This window comes from Tympanuchus pallidicinctus, unplaced genomic scaffold (genome assembly GCF_026119805.1).
Source record: "Tympanuchus pallidicinctus isolate F22 unplaced genomic scaffold, pur_lepc_1.0 scaffold1, whole genome shotgun sequence".
Taxonomy (NCBI): Eukaryota; Metazoa; Chordata; class Aves; order Galliformes; family Phasianidae; genus Tympanuchus; species Tympanuchus pallidicinctus.
In genome coordinates, this window is record NW_026294618.1 from 85,684,955 (window position 1) to 85,712,574 (window position 27,620).

The following is a 27,620-nucleotide window of genomic DNA, read 5'->3' on the forward strand; positions in this document are numbered from 1 at the left end:
CCTACGCCTCTTGGCAGGAGAGGATGACAAAGAATATCCATTCTAATGCAAGCACTTGAAACAAAATTTACAGATGCCTCCAGGATAGATGGGGCAATTACGAGATGGAAAGAATTGCCTTGGACAAACCTGTGAAGCAGCAGTCCTGTTAGAATTCCAGTGTGTGGATCTCCTCCTCTGCAAAAAACCAAACCAAAACAAAACAAAAAACCAGCAAAACAACACCTATCCACCATAATTGAGGAAATTATTTTGCGCATTAGTAAAGAAAACTATCCAGTTTATATCCCATATTCTCATAGAAGTCACCAGTTCTAAGTGCAACCAAATTGAAAGCAGTGTAATTTTTTGACACTAATACTGACCTGCAAAGTTTGGATGCCAATGTCAATGCACTGAAGACTGTAATGCACACTGTATCTTCTAGTAACAGTCCTTTTACCTAGATTTCAGTTCAAACCTGGTTCAAACCATTTTTCTAGTTCCAATACAATGAACAATAAACAATACCTCATGTTTCTCTTTCTCACTGCCTTCTGAATCTTTTCTCTTTATCCACAGACAAGTATTTGTGTCTTTAACACCAGTGCAGTTTTAAAAGTTCATCACATTTCAGTTTGTTGTTTACTGAACAGCCTGTAAGATAGTGTCAATGCATAAATTTTTTTCCTGCAAAAAGGACGAAGAGTCACAAAGCTTGTGCACAAAGACACTTTAATGCAAATCAGACAGTAATATATTTCATTCTAAGGTGCTCCACATCCTCAAATATTCAGCATTGATCCTCCCAGTTTTACTATTCCTTTGAGAAATTCACTTGCAATCTAAAGAATTTAAAGAATTCTAAAAATGACAGCTTTTTATGCTTCTCTTTTTAATTTTCAATATTGTATTTCAGTAACAACTGTTAAACCTTCATGAGCAACAGGAGCATACTCTGCAAATCTGTGTTGATCATTGCATAGTACAATCTGAAAACTCTTACCCAAAACTCATGTATTCCAAAATTAGGTTTCCTCCCTCTACATGCAACATTTGAATAAAAAAGTCCTGACTTACTCCAAAAAATTCCACTCTGCAGTTATATAAACTTTTGACACCCACTCTGGTTTATGAAGACACGGGTTTACATAAAAGACCTTCAAGAAGAAATGTAAAACAAAAAATATTTTTGCTGACATTTCCAGAGGATTCTAACAGACTTCCATTACCACAGCATTGCACATATACAAATGCACTGTGTCTACTATATTGTATTTTGCAATATAATATTTCTGAAGGAGTATAATTGTTCTCTACACAAGGCTGTAGGATATAATGCTGTGACTATACCAGAAACTACTACGCAGCCATTCCATTTTATCTGTAACTTTATAATTAGGAAAGTGCCTAGGTTAAAATGATATTTATTAAAAACAAAAGGCTTGCTTCAGTTTAATAAAAGGTGCGCATCTTGTAAGTGCCGACTCTGGTTCATTCTTTTTCTACTCATTCATTCTTTTTGTTTTTAATTCCCATTTTCTCGTACCATGCTGTAAGTTTTGAACTACAGAAACAAATATTTGCTTTTGATCAAAATAAAAAACCAATTCAGAATGTAGTCGGAATGTCAGCAATGTATTTCAAGTATCCCCAGATCTCATTTTTCCATCCTACATAACCAAAGCTTCCTTGACCAAATCATAACCTCGAAAAATAATCTGAAAAAATATACTAAATATTTCAAGACTGCAGATTAGCTACATACTTGAAATTGGTAACATGGACATTTGAATTTTAACAAAATCTTCTTCCTCTTTATATGAGACCTCTGGACAAAAAAATGAGCATGTATTTTGCATGGTTTTTGAACTCTGTAGCTGTAAAGGGAGACGTGGTTTTTCAGATAGCTTTCTTATTTAGCTAACAAGAAAATAAATCATATTGCAAACACAGTACTGAAGCTGCCTAGATTTTCTTGCTCACATCCATGTTAAGAACCAAATGTCTTGTCCTTGCTTCTGAGGCATATGTTTATACTCAGCGTCATTGTTGATGACTGAGATATGTTAGCTAGGTTTAAAATAACTAGTTTGAGAAGCTTGATAAAAACAGTACTGTTGTAACTTACACAGGAATGTGCCATCTTTGCTCAAGGTCAGCAGGAAAAAAAAACCAAAATTCAACTCAACAGACAGCATGGAATTGCGAGGTGCTGCGGAAAGAACTGTCACAATTTCTACAGAAGTCAAATGAAGCAGGAACATATTTTCACCTAATTTTCCATCATTGCTTTCTGTTGAAATTCACAGGTAAATTCTGTATCCATCCCTGGAGAACATCTCACAGGAAGGGTAAGATTGAGAGAGAGCATGTAAAGACAAAGGTGCGATACGCGGCGTGCAGTTTCTCTGTGCACTGTGTGCATTTTAGAGGAAGGAAGGTCTCCACGCAGCTGCATGCAAAGCAGTTTGAGGATGGTTATATCAGTGTTATATCAGTGAACAGTCTCCACTGCGTTAAACCTCTGCGAGTGTTGGCTGTTGGCTATTGTGACCAGTGGCACAACTCTGCCAGGCAGGGTCACAGCATTACTTCTACTGCTTCCTGATGAATTCCCTTGGCTTGAAGCTGCAAGGGAGAACTCTTCCTTACCTTGGATGCTTGATGCAGAATATGTTAAGTTGCATCAAGGTGCATAACAGGGAGTCGTTATGAATCTCTCACTCCTCAGAGGGAAAGAAAAAAAAATGATGTCACAAGGGACTGTTACAAATACTAATACTTTTGTCAAAGGCAGAAACACACGAGGATTTTACAAAATACTGGCTAGATACTGTAGCACACTGACTGAAATAATTCGAATACAAGCTTAATAAGGCAGGGTAAAAAAAGATATCCATCACCTTACAGCAAAAGACACTTTGAAAATGAGTCTGTTGTATGTGATTTCAGGGGTGCCTGAGGGAGGCAAAGCACTTTCTGCTTATGTTTTTCATACTTTCAGTCAAATAGATTGCTGAATAATCATGCTTTCTTTATTTTAATATGTGAGAAAGCTATTATGCAGAAGGTGTTTCCATATGTCGCAGTTATTAAAGGCAATTCTTTCTAATAAGAATGAGTTGTGGCTGTTCAGTATCTGATGAAATACTCTCCTGTTGTGAGGAAAAAGCAGGTCGTGTGGATAGAAGAGAATCCCAGGGCTGCACACTTCAGTGGCTCCGGGAAAAAAATCTGTAAGTGGATGAATCCCAGGTCTTCTCCAATTGATTCCCAATCAGTGACATTCAGTAGGGTGCTCAGGGTATTAGAAACATTTCAGGTCCAAATCTCTCCTCCTTACTCACCCTTTGCTTGCTGGTGAAGGACAGTGGACAAGACCTGGATCCGTCACTCTGTAAAATCAACTTCCTTCAGAAGGTCAGTGTGCTTTCTTTCTCGAGGAAGCGTCTGGGTGACTGTCTCAAGTGTTCAAAATCTGACATGGTCAGCATGGCTAGTTACAGGCTGGTATCACAGATGATCTTTCAGACTGAAACTGTAAATAGCGTGGGGTGTATATTTCAGGAAGGGGAAGGGGGGGAATCACCAAGAGGTACGAGATACTACTTACACCTTCATCTTTCTAACCACAGAGCTGGGCATATCCATAGCCAGATAATACAGTGCCGCTAGAGTTACCTAGTAAAGAACTAGAAAAAACATCTTGAAGTTTATTCCAGCTTATGGCGATGCGTTCAGTGTCTGACTATCTGTTAAAAGCCATATGGAAACAAAATTTATTGAAAGATATAACTTGCTTAAGATAATCAGTATATCTCAGCTTAGGTTTATACAGCAGTGCTACACACTGCTTGCCTCTCGATCTCAAAGTAGGGCAGAGATTATTCACCTGTAAGTACCTGAGTAGAAAAAAGACCTGTCTCTGTTGCCATTCCCACTTTTAGGGGGACTGACAGCTTCCTACAAGTAGTTACAAAAGGCACATCATCTCTCCATGGTAAGTCTCCACCTGTAGCCTTACAAGTATGAATTTCAAAGCATTCTGCTGCAAGACAACTTTCTTGTCCATATGTATTAAAATGTAGTAATTATTTAGTGGAGAGTCATTGCTAATAGGAAATACTCTTATTTCCTCATGTTTTCCTGGGAATGGCATTCTGCTGGCTTTGACTGTTCAACTTAGACTTCAAGAAATGCTAAAAATCCCCAAACAAATAGGTGGATGCTTGCAAATATATAGATAACCATACCAGCCAGATGGTCATGTCCACACATGATACTTTCTAGGATTTTAACCAAAGTTAATATGGTCATTTTAAAATGGGCCACTAATTCTGAGTACTACCTAATTTGGTCCAAGTTTCAGAAGTGCTGAACAACTCTTCATTCTACCTCTGGTTGCTCAGCAGATCAGAAAATCAAATCCAAAGTGATTCAAGCCAATATTAAAAAATTCAAACATTTGAAGTCTGCAGCACTTTTTGAAGATGCTGACTTCTATAGGCTAAATCCTGTTACAAAGACACTGCAATTGTTTTTAAAGGTGCTTATTTTTGTATCACACCACTAGAAGGCATAGACAAAATTGTGGGGGGTACACTGCATCCATATTTCTTCCTTGCGGTCAGTATGAATAGTCCCTCTCTGACCATCCAAGTGTGATGAGGGGAAGTGGGGGAGATAGCAGGACAATCATCAATAGGCCTGCACAGCAAACCTTAAGTAGCCCTTACAGAGACAAAGGAGAACAAGGGCTACTGTTGGATCCTGACCAGAACACAGAACCCAGCCACAGTGTCCATACAGGTCCTGAAGATGTGGAAGGTCACACTGTATCTGTGTTCACAATTAAACAAGATTTTAACATAATTATGTTGCTGATGCTGTTGTGTCTTCAGTGCGTGATGGCTCTCGGCTCTATTCGTGCCTGCCTATCGTTCATGAGAGATTTTGTCTTCACAAGAATTGGAGAACAAGGTGTTCTGGAAGCTCTTTTCAGCTGCAACTTGGTAAACTTCTTACGGGTTTTTCTGTATGAAGGGAAGGAGAAAAGGAGGGAAAGAAGAAAGAGACAATAGCAGAGATAAATCTCAGTCTTTAACAGGCAGCTGAAGAGATAATAAGCAAACGAACAACTACTCTTACCAGAGGAGGAAGGCTAGTTCCTGGAAAAAGAGATTTTCAGTCAGCTAGACAGAGCCTGTCCATCAACTGGTGATTCACAGTTGTCTGCAACTAGTAACTGACATTCACTCAATGAATTGGTGTTAGAAAATATTGGGATGATAACAATTAATTATATGAAATCTTGGGACAGAATACTCAAATGTGTGATTTCAATATAATAATGAAGGGTCACAGAAGAAAGAACCTAAACAAATGTGTTATTTCTTTAAAAGTGATAGACTGGGAACAATTTTCAGTGTGGTTATTTTCACTGTACCAATTTTGCAAATAATGGATAGTCTGAGACTTTGGGCTTTTTGTGCTAGTACCCTACAGATGCAGTAAATTCACTTTAATTTTAGTCAAACATTAACTAGAGGTGGTCATGTTGTTTGTATTGTAATCTTATGCATTCAAGGATAATTAGTTTCATAGAAAAAGCTTAGTTAAGTTCCAACTGCACTACTGTCTCTGTATTGTTATAAATCAAAACCATAAACTATAACCAGAGCAAAGTAGCAGAAAACATGGAAATGATGAATACAGTATACTGAGAATCATCTTCATTGGCAGGGTCCAGAATATCACATGTTGGTGGAAAATTACTTATTTTCTGAATTCCCTCAGATTTGTTATCCCAGATTTCAGTTAGACAGTTTATAAATTACAAAGGTTTTGAGCTTATGGAAATGAACTACAGTGAATGCTGCCCTTTACCAATTAGAGAGATCAGATTTTCAAATTCAGACTTTCGAAGTTGAAAATCTGACCTGATTGCAAATTACATAGTGCTGATGTTCATCAGAGTGCATCAAGGTTTTGACACAGTAACCAAAGAATTGATTTTTTCCTTTCATCTTAATGGGCTGCTAACGCTGAAACTGAAAAATGGTGGTCCTTGAAATTGAAAATACAGGGACAGCTTAAAATATACTCTATGGAGTACTAAAATGGCTCTTATTTGCACATTAAATTTTCAAGTGCATATTTAGTTGCTGGTTGAGTTTTCAGGAATCTAAGCTACCAACCAAGTTACTGAGCCAGAGAAAAGAATCTAATCAAGGACAAAACAATAAGCCAAAAATCAGGAGAATATACTGAGCTCTGTTAAGGGAGCCTGAAAAATATGCCTATTTTGGTTTATGTTTTTGAAAGGCATAGGGAAGTATTTGTCTTAGCTGCCTGAAAGTAGGATGTCGTCAGCATCTCATGGTCTGGAATACCAAGCTAGGATTTAGCATCATTCAGTACTACGCATAATAAAAGAAAAGGAAATGAATTCCCAAAGAGCAAAGCTTCAGCTATTCATGCAGTCCCACAGAAATACAAACTTATTCATTGATTACTTCACATGGTCATCTCAATTTAAGCCTAAGGTGATATAAAATAAATTGACAAGGAATTGTATTCAAAATGTTAAGATCATAGAAACATAACCCAAAACTGTTAGAAATATGTATTTCTAAAACAATGAGATAGCAAGGCTTTATAAATTTATGTTAATAGACGACAGGTTTTTCCCTCAAATACTGTAATGGGGATCACTTCAGAAAAAGCCTACAGAACTGGATCCCTTTTTAATACATTTGTTACAGAATATGTATAGAATATTGAAAGAACTGATGTTTTCATTAAACTGAGAAGCCCACAGTTTACAAAATGGTTAGATAATAGTTCTCCCTTCTGACTTTATAATATGGAAACTTCATAAGCTGTCAATGAGTTCCTAACAGTGAAAAAAACATACAGCTCATACTAAATGTAAGGATAGTAAAATATCTGTGATTAGGATTTATGATTGTTAGGCAAGGATAGTAGATCAAGAGATGTATTTAACAACTAGCACAGAGAATGGCAGAATTGAAAACACCACTGGCATTGCATCAAGCAAACCACAAACCTGATTTGTCAGCCCTTCACTTATTATAAATGGAAGTAGCTCCATACAGGCAGTCAGAAGAGCTAATCTGGTACACGTTCTGAAAAGACAATCCAGAACTTCTATTTAAACAGAATTGTGAAAATGTTTCCAGTAATTAGCTTGCAGAAATAAAACTCGAAGGATGGAAATTTCCACTGACTTTAATAGCAAAAATATACAGAGTGGAGAAAATGGACTCATTATGCTGAAGAATTAACATCTAAAACAGTTACACTTTTTAAGAGCCACTGATCATGTTTTACAACCCTTCATCAGGTTTTTTGTTTTTTTTTTGGGTTTTTTTGAAACACTTGAGTAATCAGGTTATAATGGTAACTGACAAAAGGTAGGAAATTCTAAGATAAGGTTGTCGGCGCCTCTCTCTCTCAGAACACTTCAATACAATCTCCTCTCTCCCCAAGCAATACAGCAAATTAAGGGCAGAGTCACCTTTAATGTTCAATTTCCTGTCCCTTTTTCAGTTAATGCCAGCCATATGTTTTAATTACATACAGCTTTTTATTTGGTGCTGGCAAGTAAATGACTTTAATATCTGTAGCGGTGATAACATCCTTTGCAGTTGTTAGGAAAGAGTAATTGCCATTTTCACCTGCTTTTTCTTTCGATTCTTGTACTGGTGCTTGAAGCATGATGTGTTAAAGACTTCATTTGAAATGCTAATTAAAAAATGTTTTAAAGCCTTTGCATTGTACTTCTAGTCCTCCCGAGACCAAAAGTGGGAAAATGAATCGAACCTTCACACAGGGGATTGGTATATAAAGCCCAGTGCACTCATTTCTATGTCAGATGTGATGCACTGTTGCGAATATAGAGGGTGACAAATTACTTATGTACACATGATAGTAACTGCAGAATAAAGGTAAATAAGGTGCCTGGCAGCTATTCAGAGAAATATGGAAATGTATGTAAGTACTGCACACTATTAAGATGTATTTTCTCTTTGCAAGTTCTATGTAGGGACTGTGATACACTATGTAGAAACAGTGGTTACACTGAATAGTGCATTTATGCCATGCTTAAACATGATTAGACAAACAAGTTCATTGAACCAACCCGTTTTTAGGATTTAAGTGGATTCTGCACTTCTACTTCCTCTAAGTAACCATCTACTGAAGTTTACAACCTCTTGTGATATTTAGATTTTTCAGGAACAGAGATTTTCGTCTCAGACCCCATTTTGTCAGACTGCTCCTCTGTTGCTATCTGTTACATTGCAACAACATGTAATGGAGAATTGGTGGGAAGGTTTAACCAATCAACATCCACCTCTGACATTGTGGGTCAACTGAATAACACACAAAACAATACTTTTGGAGCAGCCACTGTATTATTACAGTTGTTGCTGGTAGTGCAACAGGAACAGGTCCATAGCAAGCATAAGAGAATGGATCAGCTGCACAGTCAACACTGAAATTTCACTGACACTTTGGATTGGGGTTCACTATTCACTGTGACTTGCCAATTGTATGCAGAAACTTAAATCTGCCAGCTTTACAAAATACTACCACTCTGAAGAGAGCAGAGTTTTAAATACTGACTACAACAAGGCGGAATTTTGCATTTTTGTATATGCTTTATGCAAAATTTGCAATCAGTGTTAATATCAAGACACACATTAAATAACAATTTTAAGTTTGCCATGTTCTATATTTCAAGTGACAAAGATGTGTGAAGTTGCTACTGCTGCTCCAAGGCAATGCAAACATGTGCAATGTAAGCTCTTTGAGCACAAGCTGAAGGCCACCCAGCAAAACACAGCTACTTAATAAGTAGCCATGATTCCTTGTGGCATAATTGTCTTAATTACCATTTATTTCCCTGAAGGCTTATTGTATCCAGAAGTACACTATAACTCTTTAGTGGATTAAATTACAAAAAAGGAGACTGTTTTAGGAGTCCTACAGTCTTTCCATTAATTTCAACAAGACTTTTAAACTAAGTGAAAGGCAATAAAGTGAGCAGTGCTGAGTCTGCTAAAAGAAAAATTAACTGAGATGAACTCTTAGATGCAGATACAGATCCTTCAAAACTTGGTAAACTCATAGCACTTCCTTCATTTTTACCTGTGTGAAAATGCAGAGTGGGAATGCTGTATTTTATTTGTCTGTTTGGCTTGCTGATATAGGCTTTTGTTTTTTTTTTTTTTTTTCCTCCCAACACTTTCAGGCTCAAGTGTACCCTAACCTCAAAATTATAGAAACTAGGACAATAAGCTCCTTTGTGAAATGCTCCTTTACAAAACAAAGTATGTTTTATTATGTACACAGTTACCAGAAAACACTTGCCTTGAGTCACTAGTTTACATTATAAAAGTAATACAGGTGGCAGAGCATGATAAAATCTTTATGAGATTAAAGAGGTGCTGCTGTAGATATTTGAGCATCATATAAATGCTTTTGGAGCAGCCACTGTATTATTACATAGTTGTTGCTGGTAGTGCAACAGGAACAAGTCCATTGCAAGCATAAGAAAATGGATTTGTTTTTTCTTTTGTCTTATTTTTTCCCTTCTAGCAAGGAAGTTTTTTCCTTTGCTTGTGGTTATCTTCCAATTTGGCACAGATATTAAGAGAAAAACTGTTCTCTGTGAACACTTTATAGACACACCAGCTAAAAGTCATTGTGCTAGATCTTCCTGAGAAGCTTAATATATTATTTTCAAACAACATACCACATTGAGGGCATTTTGTGTTTCAGAGCAGAGCAACAGCTTAGAGTTACTATGAATACATTAAGCAGTAAACAATGTTTTTGAGCCATTTCATTACGGAGAGGAAAAAGCCAGGTCAAGTGTTTGAAGTACAGACTTCTATGACAGTGTTGTGGAATGGCACAAGCTGCCTTTCTATCTCTTTCTACTTGCTGCTGGTTTAAAATCTACTAAAAAAATCCAACTTCCTTGGAGCAGAAACTATCTCTTCGTGTACATTTATTGAGTGACTCCTAGAGGGGACCTGATCTGTTATTGAAATTATTTATATCACTTTTACTGCAAACAACTGGCATGGCTCTCTGAAAAATCATCTCATCCTGCAGATTTTTCCATACTTTTGTTTTCTCTGAAAATTGCATGTTTCATTAATATTGTAAAGTGGCTTTGAGTGCTCTGAGAGAAAGAATTAAAGAAGTGCAAAATATTATTCTCAGCATTACTGTTAATTTTTCAGCTAAACGTTGGAACTGAGATAAACTTATCTATTAACCCCTAAGAAACGTTCTAAATAGATTCTGTCATAAAGCAGTCATCACATGATGACTAAACCTTAACAATCAACGATAGAATTATTCTCACAGTTCATCTGTGAGCTTGGTACTTACCACCAAGAGACTAAATTTACCCACTGCAGATGGCTAGGACAAAAATGACAGCACATCAGTTTGACTGCAACATGGGCTTGCTCACTTTTTGGCAATGCTGGCAGCACAGAAGCTGTGACTCCTTCCAGTCCCCTCTAAATTCATTTCAAAGAAAAACCTCAATATAGTTTGTAGGAATGACAGAACGCAAGTCTCACCATGGATTAAGTAGCTGGGGACTTGCCCTACCTCTCAGGTGTAGTTTTGCTAACTCAGCAATGACATTATCCCCTGCTGCAAGCCAAAAAGCAGTGCCTGTTGGAGAAGCACACACAGAGTCATGTTCCTCAGTTTCCATCAATGAAGGGAGAAAGGCCAGTCTGTGGAGTCGTGGCGTTCAACCACAGCACCCATCTTAGAGGGAATGAGACCTAGCAAAAGTAGATCAATGGAATGGGTGAAAAGTAAATTATTCACGTATTTTAAAACAAAACAATGTCTCAGGCTTCAACAGACCTGTAACCTGAGCTATGGGACAGCTGCTCTGAACCTTGTTTGAAATTAATTAGCCTCTCCTTAGTTAACACTGACTTTAGACAGCTTAAGGCATGAATTTGCTCTATTAAAGAAAGAGTTGCTTAACCTTTCCTTCCCTATCAGCGTACCTAGAAGATCACCACACATTTGTCAATATGTCTGCACTCTGTGAACCCAAGGAGTCAGAAAATCTTCCACGGGCACAAAAGCCAGAAGACCTCAAAGCAACTCCTTTATTCTTCCCCTAAAGGATGTGGGTGAATTCCCACACTATAGAATTTTATACTTTGCCAATAGAAATTGTCATCACCATCTAGTATTTTTAAGAAGAATAGTCACTCTGTATATTAAATATAACCCACTATTAGATGAAAATATATCCCACATGACAGCATACATTTTTTCCTTAGACAAAAAAATTGAGAGAAAACGCATCAGAACTGGCAGGGTAAATGAAGAAATGCTTTCACCTCCTTCCTGAACATCTTGCATAGTAATTTATGATTCCTGTGTTATTCCAGAAGACAGTTTTTTATATCTTTAAGAAGGGGTTAAGAACATACAGCGTCTGAGTTCTGGCCTTGGTCTACAAACATTCTGTGCCACATACATAGCAATAGATGGAATAAAACCCTACCTGGCTACTCTCACCATTTTGATTCAGAAAGATTTTTTTTTTGTTGATTTCAATTCTGAGATTATGTTTTGACTTGGATGGTTTGTCCTTTAAGCTAGGTATAGACTGGTCAGATGTTTTGGTGACACATGATCTAGCAGCATAATTTTCAAAAACATACATGAGCTCATATTTTAGTAGCTTTAAAGCAAAAAAAAAATTAAGAAAAAAAATGCTGAAGATAGAAACTGAAGAACATGAAAAATATTTTTCTATGACATGCTTAACAAAAAAAATATCTTCCATTCTGTTGTCTTTTCCACTTTCAATATGCTTCAAATACTCCAGTATAACTACTTTAGTATTTTATTTATTAGGAGAATACTTTCTATGACTTTATATTAAGCTTTTTGTTTGTTTCTTTTCTTACACTGTTTGATTATTTCAGCTGAGTTTAGTGGCCTGAACTCTATGTTTACAATTTTACATCTTATAATATCAATTGAAGTTGAAAAAAAGGCAATATTTTCTCTTTATCAATAATGCATATACTTTTCCTGGAATAATACATGTACTGATCAGAGTACACTTGGATGAGCTTCTTGGCACTATTTAATATTAAGCAAAGGAAGAAAATCAGAATTAATCCTTCAGACCAGAAAGAGCTGGATACCAAAATTTACCTTAAAAAAACTGACCCGAGGGGATTGCTCTGCAGCATCAATTACTTTCCTCCAAAGAGGAAAGCTCTGCCACACCATGACTTAATATGCTAATTTTTAAGGTAATCTTTATTGAAGATCAGAATTTTTATTTAATATTCATAGTACCAAGGGTCTACTCTAGTTTGTTTTCTGATTACACTCAGAAGATTTCATTCAGCTCTCCAGTCTTACAGCCAAAGGTTTCCTGCCAGTATTGCACAGTGTTGTTGGTCTGTTTAATTAAAAACTGCAGAACATCCATGAGAGTATCTGAATATTAATATTATTCAAATTTACAGGCTAAAAGCTGGAGCTACTCAGATGTTAAATGCCTTGTCTAGTGCAACAGGAATTGTGAAGCATGAATCTGAGCTTTTACCACTTACAGAATATTTCTATTGTATTTGGTCAAGTAAATATTTTAACCTCTATTCATTGCACAAGTAATGAAATCAACCACCCATCTTGTCTCCTTAAATGTCTGACAAGAAACTGACAGTTATTTCTGTGATTGTCTTTCACAATCATTACGTTCTCCAGTATTTTACATTTAAAATCCCAATGTACTTACTTATGCAAGCTTTTTCACAAAAAGAGACCAACATTTGCTTCTTCACAGCCTTACTTACATTAATGCTACAGAATCTTGCATTTAACAGATCTTAAGGAATTCAAGTACTTGGAAGAACATAACAAATAATAAATGATTGAATGTATACACTAATATATAGATTATTTCAGAATTAAATCTTCTGTCAGTAAAAAAAAAAAAAAAGTAATCTTTGAAAACTGAAATTTAGCAACAGTATTTGAGGATTACAGCCATTAATAGCAGAGAACTAATGCAATAAAACTCTATGGTTTAGGCTCAGAAATTGTGAGGAGAAGCTGCTTTTACTTCAGAACTAGTGTTACTTGAGCACTGCTACAGATAAAGTCTGCATACTCGATCTTGACTTTCTTTGATAATAAAGTATGTGGAAGACTATGCTGGTCTGACAAGTTAGCATTTTCATTACATTTTTATGTTTCCCAAGGCTCCATGAAAGTGTTTTTAAAATGGAAACTGGCTTCACATACAAATATGTTTTCTTATAGAAAATAAATTCATGTTCAAAATCAAATAAGTTTTTAACTCCCACAATAGAATAAGGCCAAGAATTACAAGGTGATACATTCCCACTGGGGACGTGGATTTAGGAAAACGCTGAGCAACCAGCTAACAAAAAGTAAGCCCTAAGACCTTCAGTTAAAACACCTTGTAAAGAGGATTGGGTTCAGCTACATGAAATCTACTGCACAAACACAAAAGATGGCTTTTGAGGGAAAACCTTTAGAAATGGCCAACAGTACTGCAAGAAATTCAAAGTTAAAAAAAAAAAACACACAAATTCTAAGAAAACAGGTGAAAAAAATTGCATGACATCCTAATTTAACATAAGGTTGAGTTACTGTCTGACACACTCAGTCTACCTGTCTGCACTCAGTGGGAGCCAAGCATGCATTTAAGAGCTTTAATGAACTGGGATTAGAAGGTCTAACAAAACAAATGAGGTTCCTGGAAAAGTTAAGTAATCTTACAGCAGCTTTTCCACCAACATCTGTGCTTAAGACAATCATTAACGAACTTACCATCCCCGTGTTTTATTTCAGCTCCTTTCCCCCTCCCCTCCAGGTTTCCCAGGAAAATAAAATTTTGCAAAAATCGTTTGAGAATTATATTTCCCCTCTCAAATATAAAATACACTGGCTATTTCCATGCCTTCTGTCTGACCATGAAATGACTCTTCTCAAAGTGAACGGAGGATGGGTGCAAGTGGTTGAGTAACACTTCTAAAAGTGTCATTGCTCTTTAGCTGAGTTGTGTAAATTAACCACACTTGACTCCTACCTAAAATGCAATTGCAAAATATGTTTTGGTATCTAAGCCACCATAGAGAAGCTGCATATGTGAATTTCTGCTCACAACAGGGTAGTATTCTACAAGATCATTTTACAAGATTCAACTGTGTGACTTTTCAGGCAGCAGTAACTAGGTCATTTACAACCATCTGTTCATAGCCCTCTGTCACCCTGCTGTCATCACTGAAGCTGTGGACTAATTAATTTTCACCTTCTAATCAGTGGAGATGGATCTGAAACTAACAAATTGCCCAGTCCCAGTCAGCAGCTTCTGGACTCCTGTGGATAGCATTTCCGTGAGACTTCATTATATATAAAGGTAAAAAGTGTCTGAAAGGCGATTCCTTCTGACATGCTCTGTGTATAACAGCCCTATGGAAGAATAAAGTAGTCTTCATTTGATTCTTCAGATGGAAAACTGATCTGTACATAATTATATTCAAATCTCCAACAAAGTATTTAGTCAGCTTATGAATTTTGCTATGAGGAGTCAGGCATCTAAATGCTTGGAGATACAAGCATGAGGTCTCACAGAAGCCTGTGAGGGAGCACCAAACTAAATCCAGTTTTCTCGTGTCCTGCGTAAGAGTGTCAACATCTTCCTCTTAGCTTGTAGCTTTAAACAAGATTAGTAGCTTACTACAACATCACTGAAACTTTATCTTAAACAGAGCTCCAAGCCAACATGGTTGTATTTCATTTGTTCTGAAGATTAACAAAACAAAATTCTTCACAGCTTATGCTCTTCAAGCCCAACAGCAACCAAGAATGTCATAACTTATACTGAACCAATCCTTAAATGAGAGAATAGGTGAAACACTGCAGCTCTGGAGTTGTTTTCCATGTAGATATCTATTATGCCTTTAACATGTTAAAAAAAAAATCTTCACTTCAAATGATGCTGATTTTAGTTTCATGGAAAAGTCCTGCTCTTAAAAACATCAGCATTATTACAGCAATATTACTTTGATTCAGAAGGTATCATAAAATGAGCTAGAAGAAAAGCACCTACAGATGAATAACATCAGAAACTATCTGCAGACCCATGAAAACTACTCAAAGAGAAACAAAGGTCAAGAGATTGTGACCTACTTTCTGTATTCCTGATAGGGATTCCGCATCACAGCACCTCAGCTAGAGTCAGGGGAGAATTAGCACTTATAAGGCATCAACAATACATAACATTCACCAATGTTCCACACTAAATAAGGTTAAAATAGCATTGAAATTCTTAGACTATAGATTTTTGCTTTGAGGAAAGTGACAAAATATAGCAACTTTGGATAATACTTAGCCATGTAGGACTTCTACCTGGAGCAGGGACAATTCCTCCTCAAACTCCCCATCTGCTGTATTGTACTAGAAATGATTGCAAGCTCACCTGGAGTCACATTCATCCAATCAATATTTACAATCCTATCAACAAGGATTAGACATAGTCCTAAAAGAGATATTCTAATTCTATAATCCCCGTTTTTCAAGATGTATGACAGTGATATAATCCAGCAGAAGTAAAGGAATCAGAAAAATGCATCTTTAGATGGTTATTTATTTTCTGATTAGAGATTTGCAGCTGGTGCATAGCATTGTTAGAGTTGCAGCTGATTCTCCAAGTGTGCAGTCAAGCATCTCCATGCAGTCAGGTACAGAATGGGAGTCATATGGCCATAGTTCCATGCAAGTAAAGAAATGAAAAGGCACTATGCTCTGTGATCCAATCATGAGAGGCTCAGATCTGGAATCCCAATTCAAATCAAACTGACTCATCTTTATGAAAAGCAGAGACCGCCCCTGAGTGAACATTAACAATACTTTTTTGGTGCACAACTTTAATAATAATGGAGGTTAACTGAGAAAAAAAGTATACATGTTCATGAGCGTTTCTGTGATGAGAAACCGCATGTGTGAAGAGCTCTTCCTCTTCAGAGTAAACAGTGGAATCCTGACTTTGATCCACACCTGCATGTATCTTCTTTAGTAAAGAACCAAGACACAGGAGATTTACCCCTCTACCCGTCCCTTTTCTCCCAGCAAGCCTCTCCAACTGTTAACTTCAACATAGTACTTGATATTAAAGCCCATGTTGGAAGGAGATGGGACAATGGCAAGTTATTAGCAACTTGTAATATAACAAGGGTTTGGTTCACTTAAGTTTAGGATTTACACTGATAGAACTACAGTGCATCAATTGCTAGCAGGAAATGCCAGAGCACCAGAATTAGTCTTCCCCACTTCTGCAAAAGAACAAGGCAACTGATGGCAAAAGCAAGATACAATATTTTGCTGAATATAGTTTGTGAGCACCACATTCTTTTTTTTTTTTTTTTTCTTTTTTTTCCAACATGCAACTTTAGCTTTAAGCTTTTGTGTGTGCTATGAGACATGCATAAGTAAAAATGAGTGCTATCAGGTAATTATCATAAACACCTTACATAGTAACTCAAAAAAATCAAAGGGAAGCTTTTTTGTTAGAGAGGAAGAACATGATGTGAAGAATATGAAAATTGCCTATATAATGCTGGCACAGAGATGCCTCTCAAACCATTTTATCAGCAAAAAGGAAGCAATGTCTGCTGGTAACAGCTAAAGATCACATTCTAATTTTAACAGTTGCAGTTAACTCATTCCCAATGGAGTTGCACTTACCGTGAGAAGGTTTCTAACTGCTTCAGCGCTGAAAGGAAACAAGCATTGAGTCATTCAACTGTGTTTCTATATGCAAATATGCTTCTTGGCCCATGAAGGGAAAGCATATGGAATCTGCAGCTATAACCCTTCCAGTCAAACCTTTCCAGACATTTCTTATAAAGCAAATGCTGAAAAAAATGTCATTTTCCACACAATATTTTAGCTGCCCCTGTACAAATATAATTGACAGCACACACACATGTTCTAGTAATGGACAGAGTGTTGTGTATAGAAACATATTGCATACCTAGAACTGGTAAGAAAAATAAAAATCTACAGATACTAGTTTTATTTACAAATTGTCATATGTAATGCAACTAATATTAAGCAAATATACTACATTCTCGTTAAGTTTCACTAGACCACATAAGAATTTTCCCAATTACTATATAAGACCCAGAATGGTAATTCATTACAAAGAATTTAATTTCACACACTGTAGCCATTTTTTGCATTAACCTCTAACAGAGCCTACAATAGAATCTACACTACAGCTAGTGAACAAAATGGAAATAAAACTCAGAAAGATTCCTTACGGCAAAGGTGATTTAGTACAATGATCTGAATGAAATTCTTTATAGTTATGAGACTACTCTCTGATCTCAATTATATACATAGTGGTAGGACAATCTCAGCAGCTAATATCAAACTATATTAAAAGGAAATAAGTAGACTCCCTTGGTGGGTAGTGATGAATATAAGGCTCTTTAAAGAGTGATTTTTCAGTGAATCATGTAAATAGATTTGCATTTTAGAATAAAAACTTGAGCGAGTAATTTTAGAGTAGGAAATGAGAATTTCTTTTTCATTCAGGAAGTGAATGAATAAAGAAAAATGTGAAAATATTAAATTCATTAAAGTTCAACATAAAATTGTGATGAAACTTTATGGTAAGTGCTTTTGAACTGTTACCTACTTCTCACCTAGATTAATTCCTGCTTTGATTGTGTGACTGAACACAGATGTTGAAATCCCAAGTAAGCTGAACTCACACAGGTGTCAGAAGTGCCTAATAGGCATTCAGGTCATGGTCTTAAAATTCTAGGATAATTCCAAGGATTGCCTTGGAAAAATTAGACTAGTTGTAATTTCTATAATTACTTTCCGTGCTCTGAATACTTAGAACCCTACTCATCCATCCCTACCAATACCCTGGAATCTGAACAATCTGACATACAGTATTGAACTTTATAGAAATATGATTGGAGCTTAAATTCAGAGGTGGGAAGAATGATAATAATTTCTTTTAAAATATCATTTAACATAAAAGTATAGGCATAAAAATATACTCAATTTACCTACTGAAAGACAACAATGTTTTGAATGCTTATGTTATACAACTTTGGCTTGGTTACAATGAAATCAAGTGGCACCTCATTTAGTTTAGAAGCATTATTGTGGTATAATTTTTTAGCTAAATGTCTAAGAATACCTAGACTTACTGCTGGAGGTTTTATAGAAATATGTACCTTAAACCTTAATTCACTGCACAAGCAAAAATATTTTTGGACAGAAATGAAAACTTTTATGTAGCATCCAATCCAAACATTATACTGAAAAAATATTGTAATTAGCATATGTCTTTCTCACCTGTATTTTTAACAAATACATATGATAATACATACGGGACTCTGATGCAGAAAAATAGGGAAACGTGCCTTAAAAAGCAAGTTGGTATCTTGACTCAAATGTGATTATTTTTTTCTGAACTGAGCAGTCAGCACATTTTTTAATGGCTGCCAACTGGCAAGTGAAGTATTTTCCTTTTTCATTCTATGGTAGGACTGGGTAAATTGTGTTTTGCTTTCACAGTCATCTCCTCCATACATAAAATATCTTTTCCCATTGCCACTGTGTGCATTCAACTATGTCATAGCCATGCTCAACTGTATGAACTCCTATCACAAGACAGGTCAATTGTTAGAGACCAATGCCTATTTGATCTTCTCTCCCAAGGAGCAGAACATTTAATAACTGTCTGGAAAATCAGTACACTATTAGCAGCAGGACCAGGTAGGGCTTTCTACTTCAAGTTACAAAGGCCAGAGGCCAATGAAAGCCAAGAATAGAATGAGCTACACTATATCTCTTTCAAATAATCTTAGAATAAGGGTGAAAGGAATCTAAAAAAACAAAGGAAAAAGCTAGGAAGGAGAAAACATTCCTGGAGTTATGGAAGGAATCAACTGGAAAAAAAAAAAAAAAGAAAAAAAAAGAAAAAAAAGAAAAAGAAAAAGAAAAGAAAAAAAAAAAAAAAGAAAAAAAAAAAAAAGGAAAAGACCTGCAATGAAATGGAGTTTCAAGGGATAGAAGTTGCTGTCTCACACTAATTACAATTTTGAATGTTGCACTTTGTTATGGCTGAGGTACTATTACTCCTGGTGTGCTGATACCACGGAAGGAAGGTAAGTGCCTGTGTACTTGTGCTAGACCTACAGCATTAGGTCTTATCAGACTGGAGAAAACTGTCCAGGAGTGGCTCAACCAATGCAAGTTCTTGAGCACTGCCTGCTGCACTTCTTTTAGTGATGCACTTTTAGACACTAGTTTTTTTGAAGGACAATCACTGAGGTCATATTCCCCTATGATCCCCATACAAGGGCCTTTCAAATGCCATTCAAATCATTAAAAAAGTAAAGAAAACAGCAGATAGAGTCACAACATCTAAACTCCTGTTTATCCATCATCATCAATGCAGAGTTGGAGACGGCACACGTTCTGCCTCACTCAGAACACAGGTAGAACTCAGTTCTACCTCAGCCCTGGTAGGGAATGGCCTCTGCAACCATGGAGATGGAGAGGGAGATTTGAGCAGACATAGCTACCTCAGATGAGTGTTTTTGCAAAGGTAAGACTCATATCGTTATAGTTCAATCGCTTAGAATTTAAACATCTAAACTAGCTGTCTGGGCTACATCTAAGATCAGTTGGGAGACATAGCTACCGTCAGCACAGGACTCATATTTTTTGACAGGCACCTCTCTATAATAAAAGGGAATAAAAGCATTTAAAACTTCTAAAACAGTTGGTGGCTTAGGTTACCTGTCACATTTTGGTGATATACTCGCTAGGGACTTGTTTGATAGTGGCTATTCACACTGAGCAGTATCAGACAAGCACTGAATTTTATCACTGAGGTAGACATCAGAAGCCTAAGAGCTTATCATTCTTCTACTTTTATCACCGAATTCCTGAGCCTCTCATGCAAAAGAAAATGGAGTACAATCTTGAAATAATCACCAAATTATCACATATGAATATCTACCATAAACCAAATTAAATATGTGTATTTTTCTTGGTTAGCTCTACATTTACATATATTATCCTACTCTTATTTTATTATTAACATTTTTTCTTTGATTGATAGCCTTTCTAGGCCTGTGAAATAATCACAGAATTGAAGATCAGTCTGATGTTACTTGCCCTAATAATCCTCTTGCTTAAAAGCTAAGGAAGATTTTAAAGTGCTTCTAAATAAGCAATCCAGCTTACAAAAATAAGACCAACTTCTTCTCATAGGTTGAGTTTAAAACTGGGAAAGGACAGATCTTAGCAGAGGAAAAAAAAAAAAAAAAAAAAAAAAAAAGAAGAATAGAGGAGATTCCACAAGCAATCCTGTGATATCAAACTCTTCTGGGAAAAGTAAGCGTTAATTAAATTTTACCAATTAATTTGGAAATGACAGACTGAAGAAGATTGTTACCTTAGTTGGAAATGAATAAATATTCCAGAAAAGACACTGACTGCTATATATTTCTCTCTTCTGTGTTATATATTTTTCCTAGTTCTGAAAATTTTGGTGTAGCCTCCATTGTGGAGACACATGCATTTTGCTGTGTGATCAGCCACAAACTTCATTGTATTTGAACTACAATTAGTAACACTTAAAAAGTTCTAGCCTCTGCCACATAAAGTATAAGACTGAAAAAGTGAAACACTGATAAAGTTAATAAGCAAGAGATGAAAATTGGGTGTACACTTTGATGTAACATGGCTCTTCACTGTAACACAACCTCAAATAATGACAAAAACTGTTATTCAAATAGCGAATCAATAACATGCATGCAGTTAAGCCTCTTTCCCTGCTTCAATTTCATTTCTCTTACCTGGTCTCTTCCGTGGCTATAAAGAAACCATCATCTGAAGCATCAAGCCAATTATGCCGCTGTCTCTTTATCACTGGAATGGCGCTTGTCTTAATGGTACTTGCACTGGCTTGCAAGGCCTTACCATTAGTTATATGAACACGGGGAGCAGCATGCTGAAATCATAACAAAAAAAAGAAAAAAAAAGAAAAGAAAGATATTTGCCAGGGAACAAGAATTGTTCTCTTAACTGATTCTGCTGTAAAGGGCAGCCTACACACACTGTCATTCTCAAAAAACAGTTAACTTTTCTCAAACAAGTACCTACCAATTAGACAACATCTCCTGATCATCTGTGCACAGTGACATGTTTTAGCCACAGAACTGAAAGCTTTTTAAAACCCACTTGTAAAAGGAGAAGCAAAGCATGAATTAATGTCATGAACCAAGCAAGTCTGCAACAGAAATCTGTTGATTTTGGGAGCAAATTAATTTTGCAAATTTTTCTGATCAAAACTCAGTATCCTAACCAATTATTTGTTTTTTGATCCGAGTACTGCATTAATCCAATAAACAATAAAAATTCCACATTTCTCACTTTATAGCTCCTTAATGTATCTGGCTTTATTTTAAATAAAAATCACTGTATGGGACAAGAACCTGGTACTGCTGTAAAAATTTTTAACATCATCTAGGCAGTTGCCATAGTTCGTTAGCTGACCCACCAGTCATTATATGTATTCTAGAGCTGACTGCAAAAATTCTACCTTCATTTTAACACAGATAACATTAAGCATAAAATGGAACATTGATCCATCACTACATGTTGGACTAATAGTTTAGCAAGATTTAGATACAACAGGTGTTGTCTCAGAAGGCTGCCTTCTGATATACATGCAAGTAGAGAGTGCAAGTGTTCTCTGCACTCTCTGTTAGAAACATTTTGGAGGAAAATTCCATGACGAGTACATTAATTCTTGAATTTAGAGTCTTGTTTGCTGCGCAACCAGTTGTCAGCAGGATTAAGTAATTGCAGTATTTGATAAAAATAGACATGTTAGAAGACATATGAATTCGAAAGTTTTGCTTATTTTATCTCACATAGATTCAGCATCATGTCCCCTCAGGAAAAAGTATTATTTCTTGCTGAAATAATCCAAGTATTCCTTATTACTGATTGTATTTTTTCTTTTTGTGTAATATATGGGGAAAAGTCTGCAGTCCTTCAGAAAGGAAGGTGCTGATAACGTGTACAAAGTTTGGCAGAACACATGAAGCTGATCTCTGAAATCATGCCACAAAAATGTAACAGTCAAATACTACACTTACATTTAATGTATTTCATTCCCATTATGCCACAAGTTTTGACACCCCAATCCAGACCACTTATAGTAGGAGAAATTTTATTCATTTGAGCACAAATTCCAGCATTCTTTACTTTAGTGTAACAAACTGAACAATCACCTCTAAGTTTTCTTAGATGCAATGGGGAAAGCAACAACTTCAGTGAGTCACAGATAATTCTTTCTTTGAACAAAATTATATACCTTTGCCTTAGAGACAAAGAAGGTTTGTGGTGAATTTAGCTGCTGTTGCACACAGGGCGACAAATCTTCCTTTGTAGGCCCTCTAATATTTGCCTAAATTTTTCCAGGTTTTCATTCACTGTCTAGACTGCAGTTTGATTTTCACATTTTGTTGTGTTGGCTTTGGTGGGGAGAAACAGGCAATGAAAATGCTGCTAGAAGTAATTCAGTTGTTATGTACAATAAAGGTAGGATAAAATACATAGTTTGGATAAATTTAAAAATCCAAAAGTTATTTAACTGATGATGTCTTAGTGCACAAAATGGATACTGCTCAAAAAGTGAGCAACAATTCATGCATAGAAAATGCAGTCATACAGCCCAGATGTACTGATTTTACACTGTATTCAAAGTGATTATTTTTACCTGGCAGTGAGCAGTGCCATACATTACAGAGGACCATTCAAGGGGTTGAAGAGCAATTTTTTTTGCTTCCCCAGACAGAAACAAGTTTAAGTTCTCACACAAAATGGTTAGTATCTTTTCCTTTCTAATATGCCACTGAATGTTTTCTCCACTCAAGTCACTCATAAACATGCAAAGTATGTTCAGGAATCATGCAACATACAAGAAGTGCATTTCCTACAGCAAAAACTTTGTAAAACAATTAAGCCTTATAGAAAAATTATGGGTTTTTTTTCATAATACTTTTTCTGTGGTAAAGACGGATGTCAATGCTAGTCCTGAACTGGTTTGTTTTTTTTTCCCATTTCTCAGAATCTAATTCTTATTCCAGGCAAGATACAGTATTACAGAAAATAGTGCAAAGGTTACAATATCGTCTCCTCTCTCTCACATCATAATGATTATTGTTTTTCCTTGTATTTCTCTTCTCCATGACACCTTTCAATTTATTCAGAGAAATTAATTATGCTTTGCTTAAAGATCAGTCTGTGTGCAGGGGACCACATTATCTTTAATTTTCAGTTAATAGGAACAATTGAACTTCTCAAACAATTTCAAAGTAGAAAAATCAGTTCAATTAGTTCCTCTAAAAAAATATATATTTACTGTTGTGTATTAAAATGAGCTTCCAGTGAAATGGTCATACTGACAGTACCCAGAGCAAACAGACCTTTCATACTAAGTACTTAAATGCTTTTTCTTTTTCCTTTTTTTTTTCCTTTTTCTTTTTTCTTTTTTTTTCCATGTTTCTCTTTTTTATTTTTCTCTCTGAGCATACACCATTGTAGAAGGATTATGGAAGCCTCAAGAATATTGCTAGCACTGCCACAGGATCTCTACTCAGTCAAACACCACGCACACAGAATGCTACGATAATTTCGTTGTAATGCTATTGTGTGCAACTTTGGCATTTTGATTTTGAGTATTTACTAATAAGCTGTGCTGCCATTTTCAACAAATCGCAGGTATGTTGAGTCCACTTAACAGTGGGAAAGTGCAGATCAGCAGGAGGCTTACTCAGAGTTTGCCAGCTGCATGTTGGACAAATCTACCTTCCCAATAAGTGACGACTTCCTCATACATTCTTTGTTATCCCAGTCTGAATGCATTCACTCTGATATTTTGTATCCCTAGAAGAAAACTGTTTCACACCCCAAAGATACTACGAGAAAACTTCTGAGAGCAACTGGAAGAGAAACACAAAGCACAAGAAGGTGTGGTTTGGGCAAAGCCTCCTAGGGGTAAACTGAGGAAATAAATGTTTAGAGTCTGCCCATGTGTCACAACAAATAACTCCTTGAAACACATTTCTGAGCTCAAGTGAGATGCCTAGAAAGGCACCTCCACACCACAGTTCGATAGGCCTAATAGAGAAAAGTGTCCTGATCATGTAATGTTTCAGTGCATTAATAAATGCATGCACTGAAGTTTTGGTGAGAAAACAAAGCTCTCACCAGTCAGCCTTACAACCCAAGCAGGGAATAAAAAAATCCCCATCACAACTTTAAGGCAACAATGGTGCATTCAATAAAGATTGGAGCACAGAGTGATCTCTTGTAAAAGTTTCACCTGCCAGGAAGGAGGTCTCCATGCTGAGGACTCTAAGACGTTCTCAGAGGCTTCTGAAAACAAGTCATCTTCTGAAGGTGTTCAGCAAGTCTCCAATGATGAGTTTATAGGATGATCATGTGTTTGTCACAGCAGCTTCACAGTGCCACCTGTCCCCCACTACAACATTTCTGCAGGGCTGCTATTCTCTGGTATTTAATCCACACACAGGCAGGTATGCAGCTCCATTTTTGACAGCTGCTTGCAAGTGCTGCTAATCAGCACCCAGCTGGCAGGGACATGACTTTCCCATTTGTGTACACAACTCTTCATTTCCTAATGAGTGCAAGTGAGGCACCTCCAGTTCTCAGTGAAAGCAATACTCTTTTTCACACAGAAGATACATTAAAAAAAGTGTTTGAAGTAAGCACATAACACCAGCAGGCACTATAAGCGTAATGTAAAAATTAATGAGGAATGTCTATGCTGGCTGTGACTGAAAAAATGTTTACCTGGATTATTGTAAAATCCTAACTGGCTTTGAATTTTTCATACCTAACTCTCTTCCCATCCTGAAAGGACATTTTTCCATGGCCTAAATCAGTGGGTTTTGTTTGTCTGTGGTTTACATTTTTTCTCATATAAATTTTTTTCTCAAACAAAATCCAACGGTAAGATAAGATCTCTAAACAAAGAAAAAAATCACTAGAGGAAATCACATGTGCACAACATGATTGGCAGCAATTTATAGTAATTGCTTCAATTTATTTAATTGACCTAATTATACAAGATATCATGTAAACCACATCTAGACACTGAGTTTAAATTAGGTATTGAATTTTCTAAATTATTTTTATTTTTTTTTTTTTGCCACATCTAAGCAGTTCTTATCTGCTCAGGCATTATCCCTCTCAAAAGAATCAAGGTTTGGAGCTAGTTTAGCTTACTTAGGGAGACTTGTGACAAATGCAAAAATTACAAAGCATGTTTACATGGACTCACTTCTGGTATAGAACTTCATTCAAGAAACTTGAAGGCTATTAAAAGTAATCAAAACAATAGATCATATGCAAGAAATTAAACAAATAGTCTACAGCATCATTTTGAACATTCTGATTGCTACTTAGTCTTCAACAAAATACCTGGACTAGAATTAATTCTGAAAATTGTAGTCAATGACTTCTGTGCAAGAAGAAGACTAAGAAAAGGCTCACTTTCCAAAGAAGCCAGGCTAAACTACTACCATGTTCATAGCATTTAGCAGAATTTAAACAAAAGCTATGTAACCTCTGAATAAACCACATCGTTAAATGTAGCGCTTTGAAGTAAATATTTATATAGATCAATTTAGTAATGAAAAACCATCCCAGCCATCTATTCATAGAATAACAAGAAATCTGTTTTATACTTAAAATGGAGAAGATACTCATTCCCCTCACACACAAACACACCCCTTGGCAGTTTTCTAGGTTTTTTATTTTTATGAGCAAGAATCTGAAACAAACAATAGGGGACAATACTGTACTTGAATGCACAATTCTTGAGCTTTAAAAATTGAAGATATACATAGTGTTCTCAGAAAAACTATGTGTTCTTTTCCATAGCAATGTACACTCTATTCCACGTTGGCTTTGATTTAAACACAAATCTGAAACTTCACAGAAAAGATCAGATCTAATATCTTACTTACACTATTTTTTCTCTCATTCTGTTTGATTAAATATTATGCTTAATTTTGTATCTGTTAGAAAATTAGCTATAATCAGTCAGAACAAGTGGACTTGATTTTAAAGTAATTTATTTATTGCAGTACTCATTCAAAAATGGACATCAACAGCATAGCTTCACTATCTCTGTGTTGAATAGACACTCTCATACTGCTTCTAATGAGCTGAATAATGTATTTTCTGGCTTTAGTGATATTATCTTCCTACTGAGCGGTAAGAAATTTTCCATTGCACATTCAGTTATTTTATTAGAGAAGAGTGGGCACTGTGATAGCCATTTGACACTGTCTAATTAGCGTTCTTATTTTTAATTGCACTTATATTTATTTAAGTGCAATGGACAACTACAGCATTGCTTTGGTTGCACAGCATTAGTCTGAAAGGTCTGAGTTCTCAGCAAGGAGGTCTGGGGAGGCTCAGAATGCAAGAAGGTTGAGAAAGTTATTCAAAAACCTCTCACTGCTTCAAATGCTTGGCCATATTTTGTGTAAGGACACACTTGTACAGGAAAAGAACATTTCTTTGGTTAAGTTCTTACAGCTGTTTTGATACACTGAAGAGACAAACTGTCAAAACGTGTTATCTTTGGAGGAAAATTAACAGGGGAAAAAATTACAGGGAAATGAAGAATGTTCTTTTCATCAGTCTCTTAACCTTTAGCTCTTTTTCTGACATCAGTGCAAAATTTGAAAAAATACTGAAAAATTTTTCAATCCCTTTCAACATGTTACAGCACAGAAATTCTACTGGTTAAACTTCTTATGTGGAAACAAGTCTACTTCAGTACAATTAATCACAGCAAGGATTATATCACACTCAGTAGATAAACAAAATGTTGCTTTTCAGATTTCTCCAGTGCTTTGAATTTTTGTGGTCTGTAGTCTTAACCAATTTATTACCTATTAGCATTAGACTATTAATGGTTATTGGTGATAAAGACAATGAATTACATTTACCCTTTCCTCTGTGTTGAATCAAGTTTCCGTGTGGAAATTCACGTCCCACAAATGATGCACATGTCTAAGAAGTAATTATTTTAAATGAACACTGAAAACCGTAGGAGTGACAACAAAGGCTCTAGTGACATCATGTTTTTTCCAGGTTGTTTTAAAATGTAAAAAGTCTGCCTCAAAAAATAAGTCTTTTTCTGAAGTGAATAGCTCTGACCCCAAATCCCTGCTAGATAGGCATATCCTACTCAGCCTTCTCCTTTAATTTTTGTTCAGTCCTTATCTAACTTTTATTAGGAGGCTGAAAGAGACTGATAAAATGTCTCACTCTATAAAAAAAACCAAGACAGACATGAAATCAATGACATTTTCATGCACAAAACTTTTTAATCTAACTTTTTAGAAGTTCATCAGTCAGTTTAAGTGCTTCCCTGTCCCTGGAACACAAACTATCAAACTTAAGATAAAGTCAGAAACCAACCT

The 27,620-nt window shown here is 36.0% G+C and overlaps 1 protein-coding gene across 6 annotated transcripts in view; it reads right to left on the bottom strand.

The window, feature by feature from the left end:
* Nucleotides 1–1,414: 1,414 nt before the first annotated feature.
* Nucleotides 1,415–27,620, bottom strand: part of MTA3 (metastasis associated 1 family member 3) — a 120,347-nt gene continuing 94,141 nt past the window's right edge. For 3 of the 6 annotated variants that reach the window (XM_052691363.1, XM_052691183.1, XM_052690918.1), the window contains exons 18-19: nt 20,943–21,097; nt 1,415–5,015 (exon numbers count right to left, since the gene is read on the bottom strand). In XM_052691363.1, coding sequence (XP_052547323.1) covers nt 4,880–5,015; nt 20,943–21,097 — 291 coding nt within the window. In that variant the 3' untranslated portion in view covers nt 1,415–4,879. Of the gene's footprint in view, nt 5,016–15,189; nt 15,283–16,794; nt 16,823–20,942; nt 21,098–27,620 lie in introns of those variants that run through there. The other 3 variants (XM_052691277.1, XM_052691009.1, XM_052691099.1) reach the window with 2 other exon arrangements.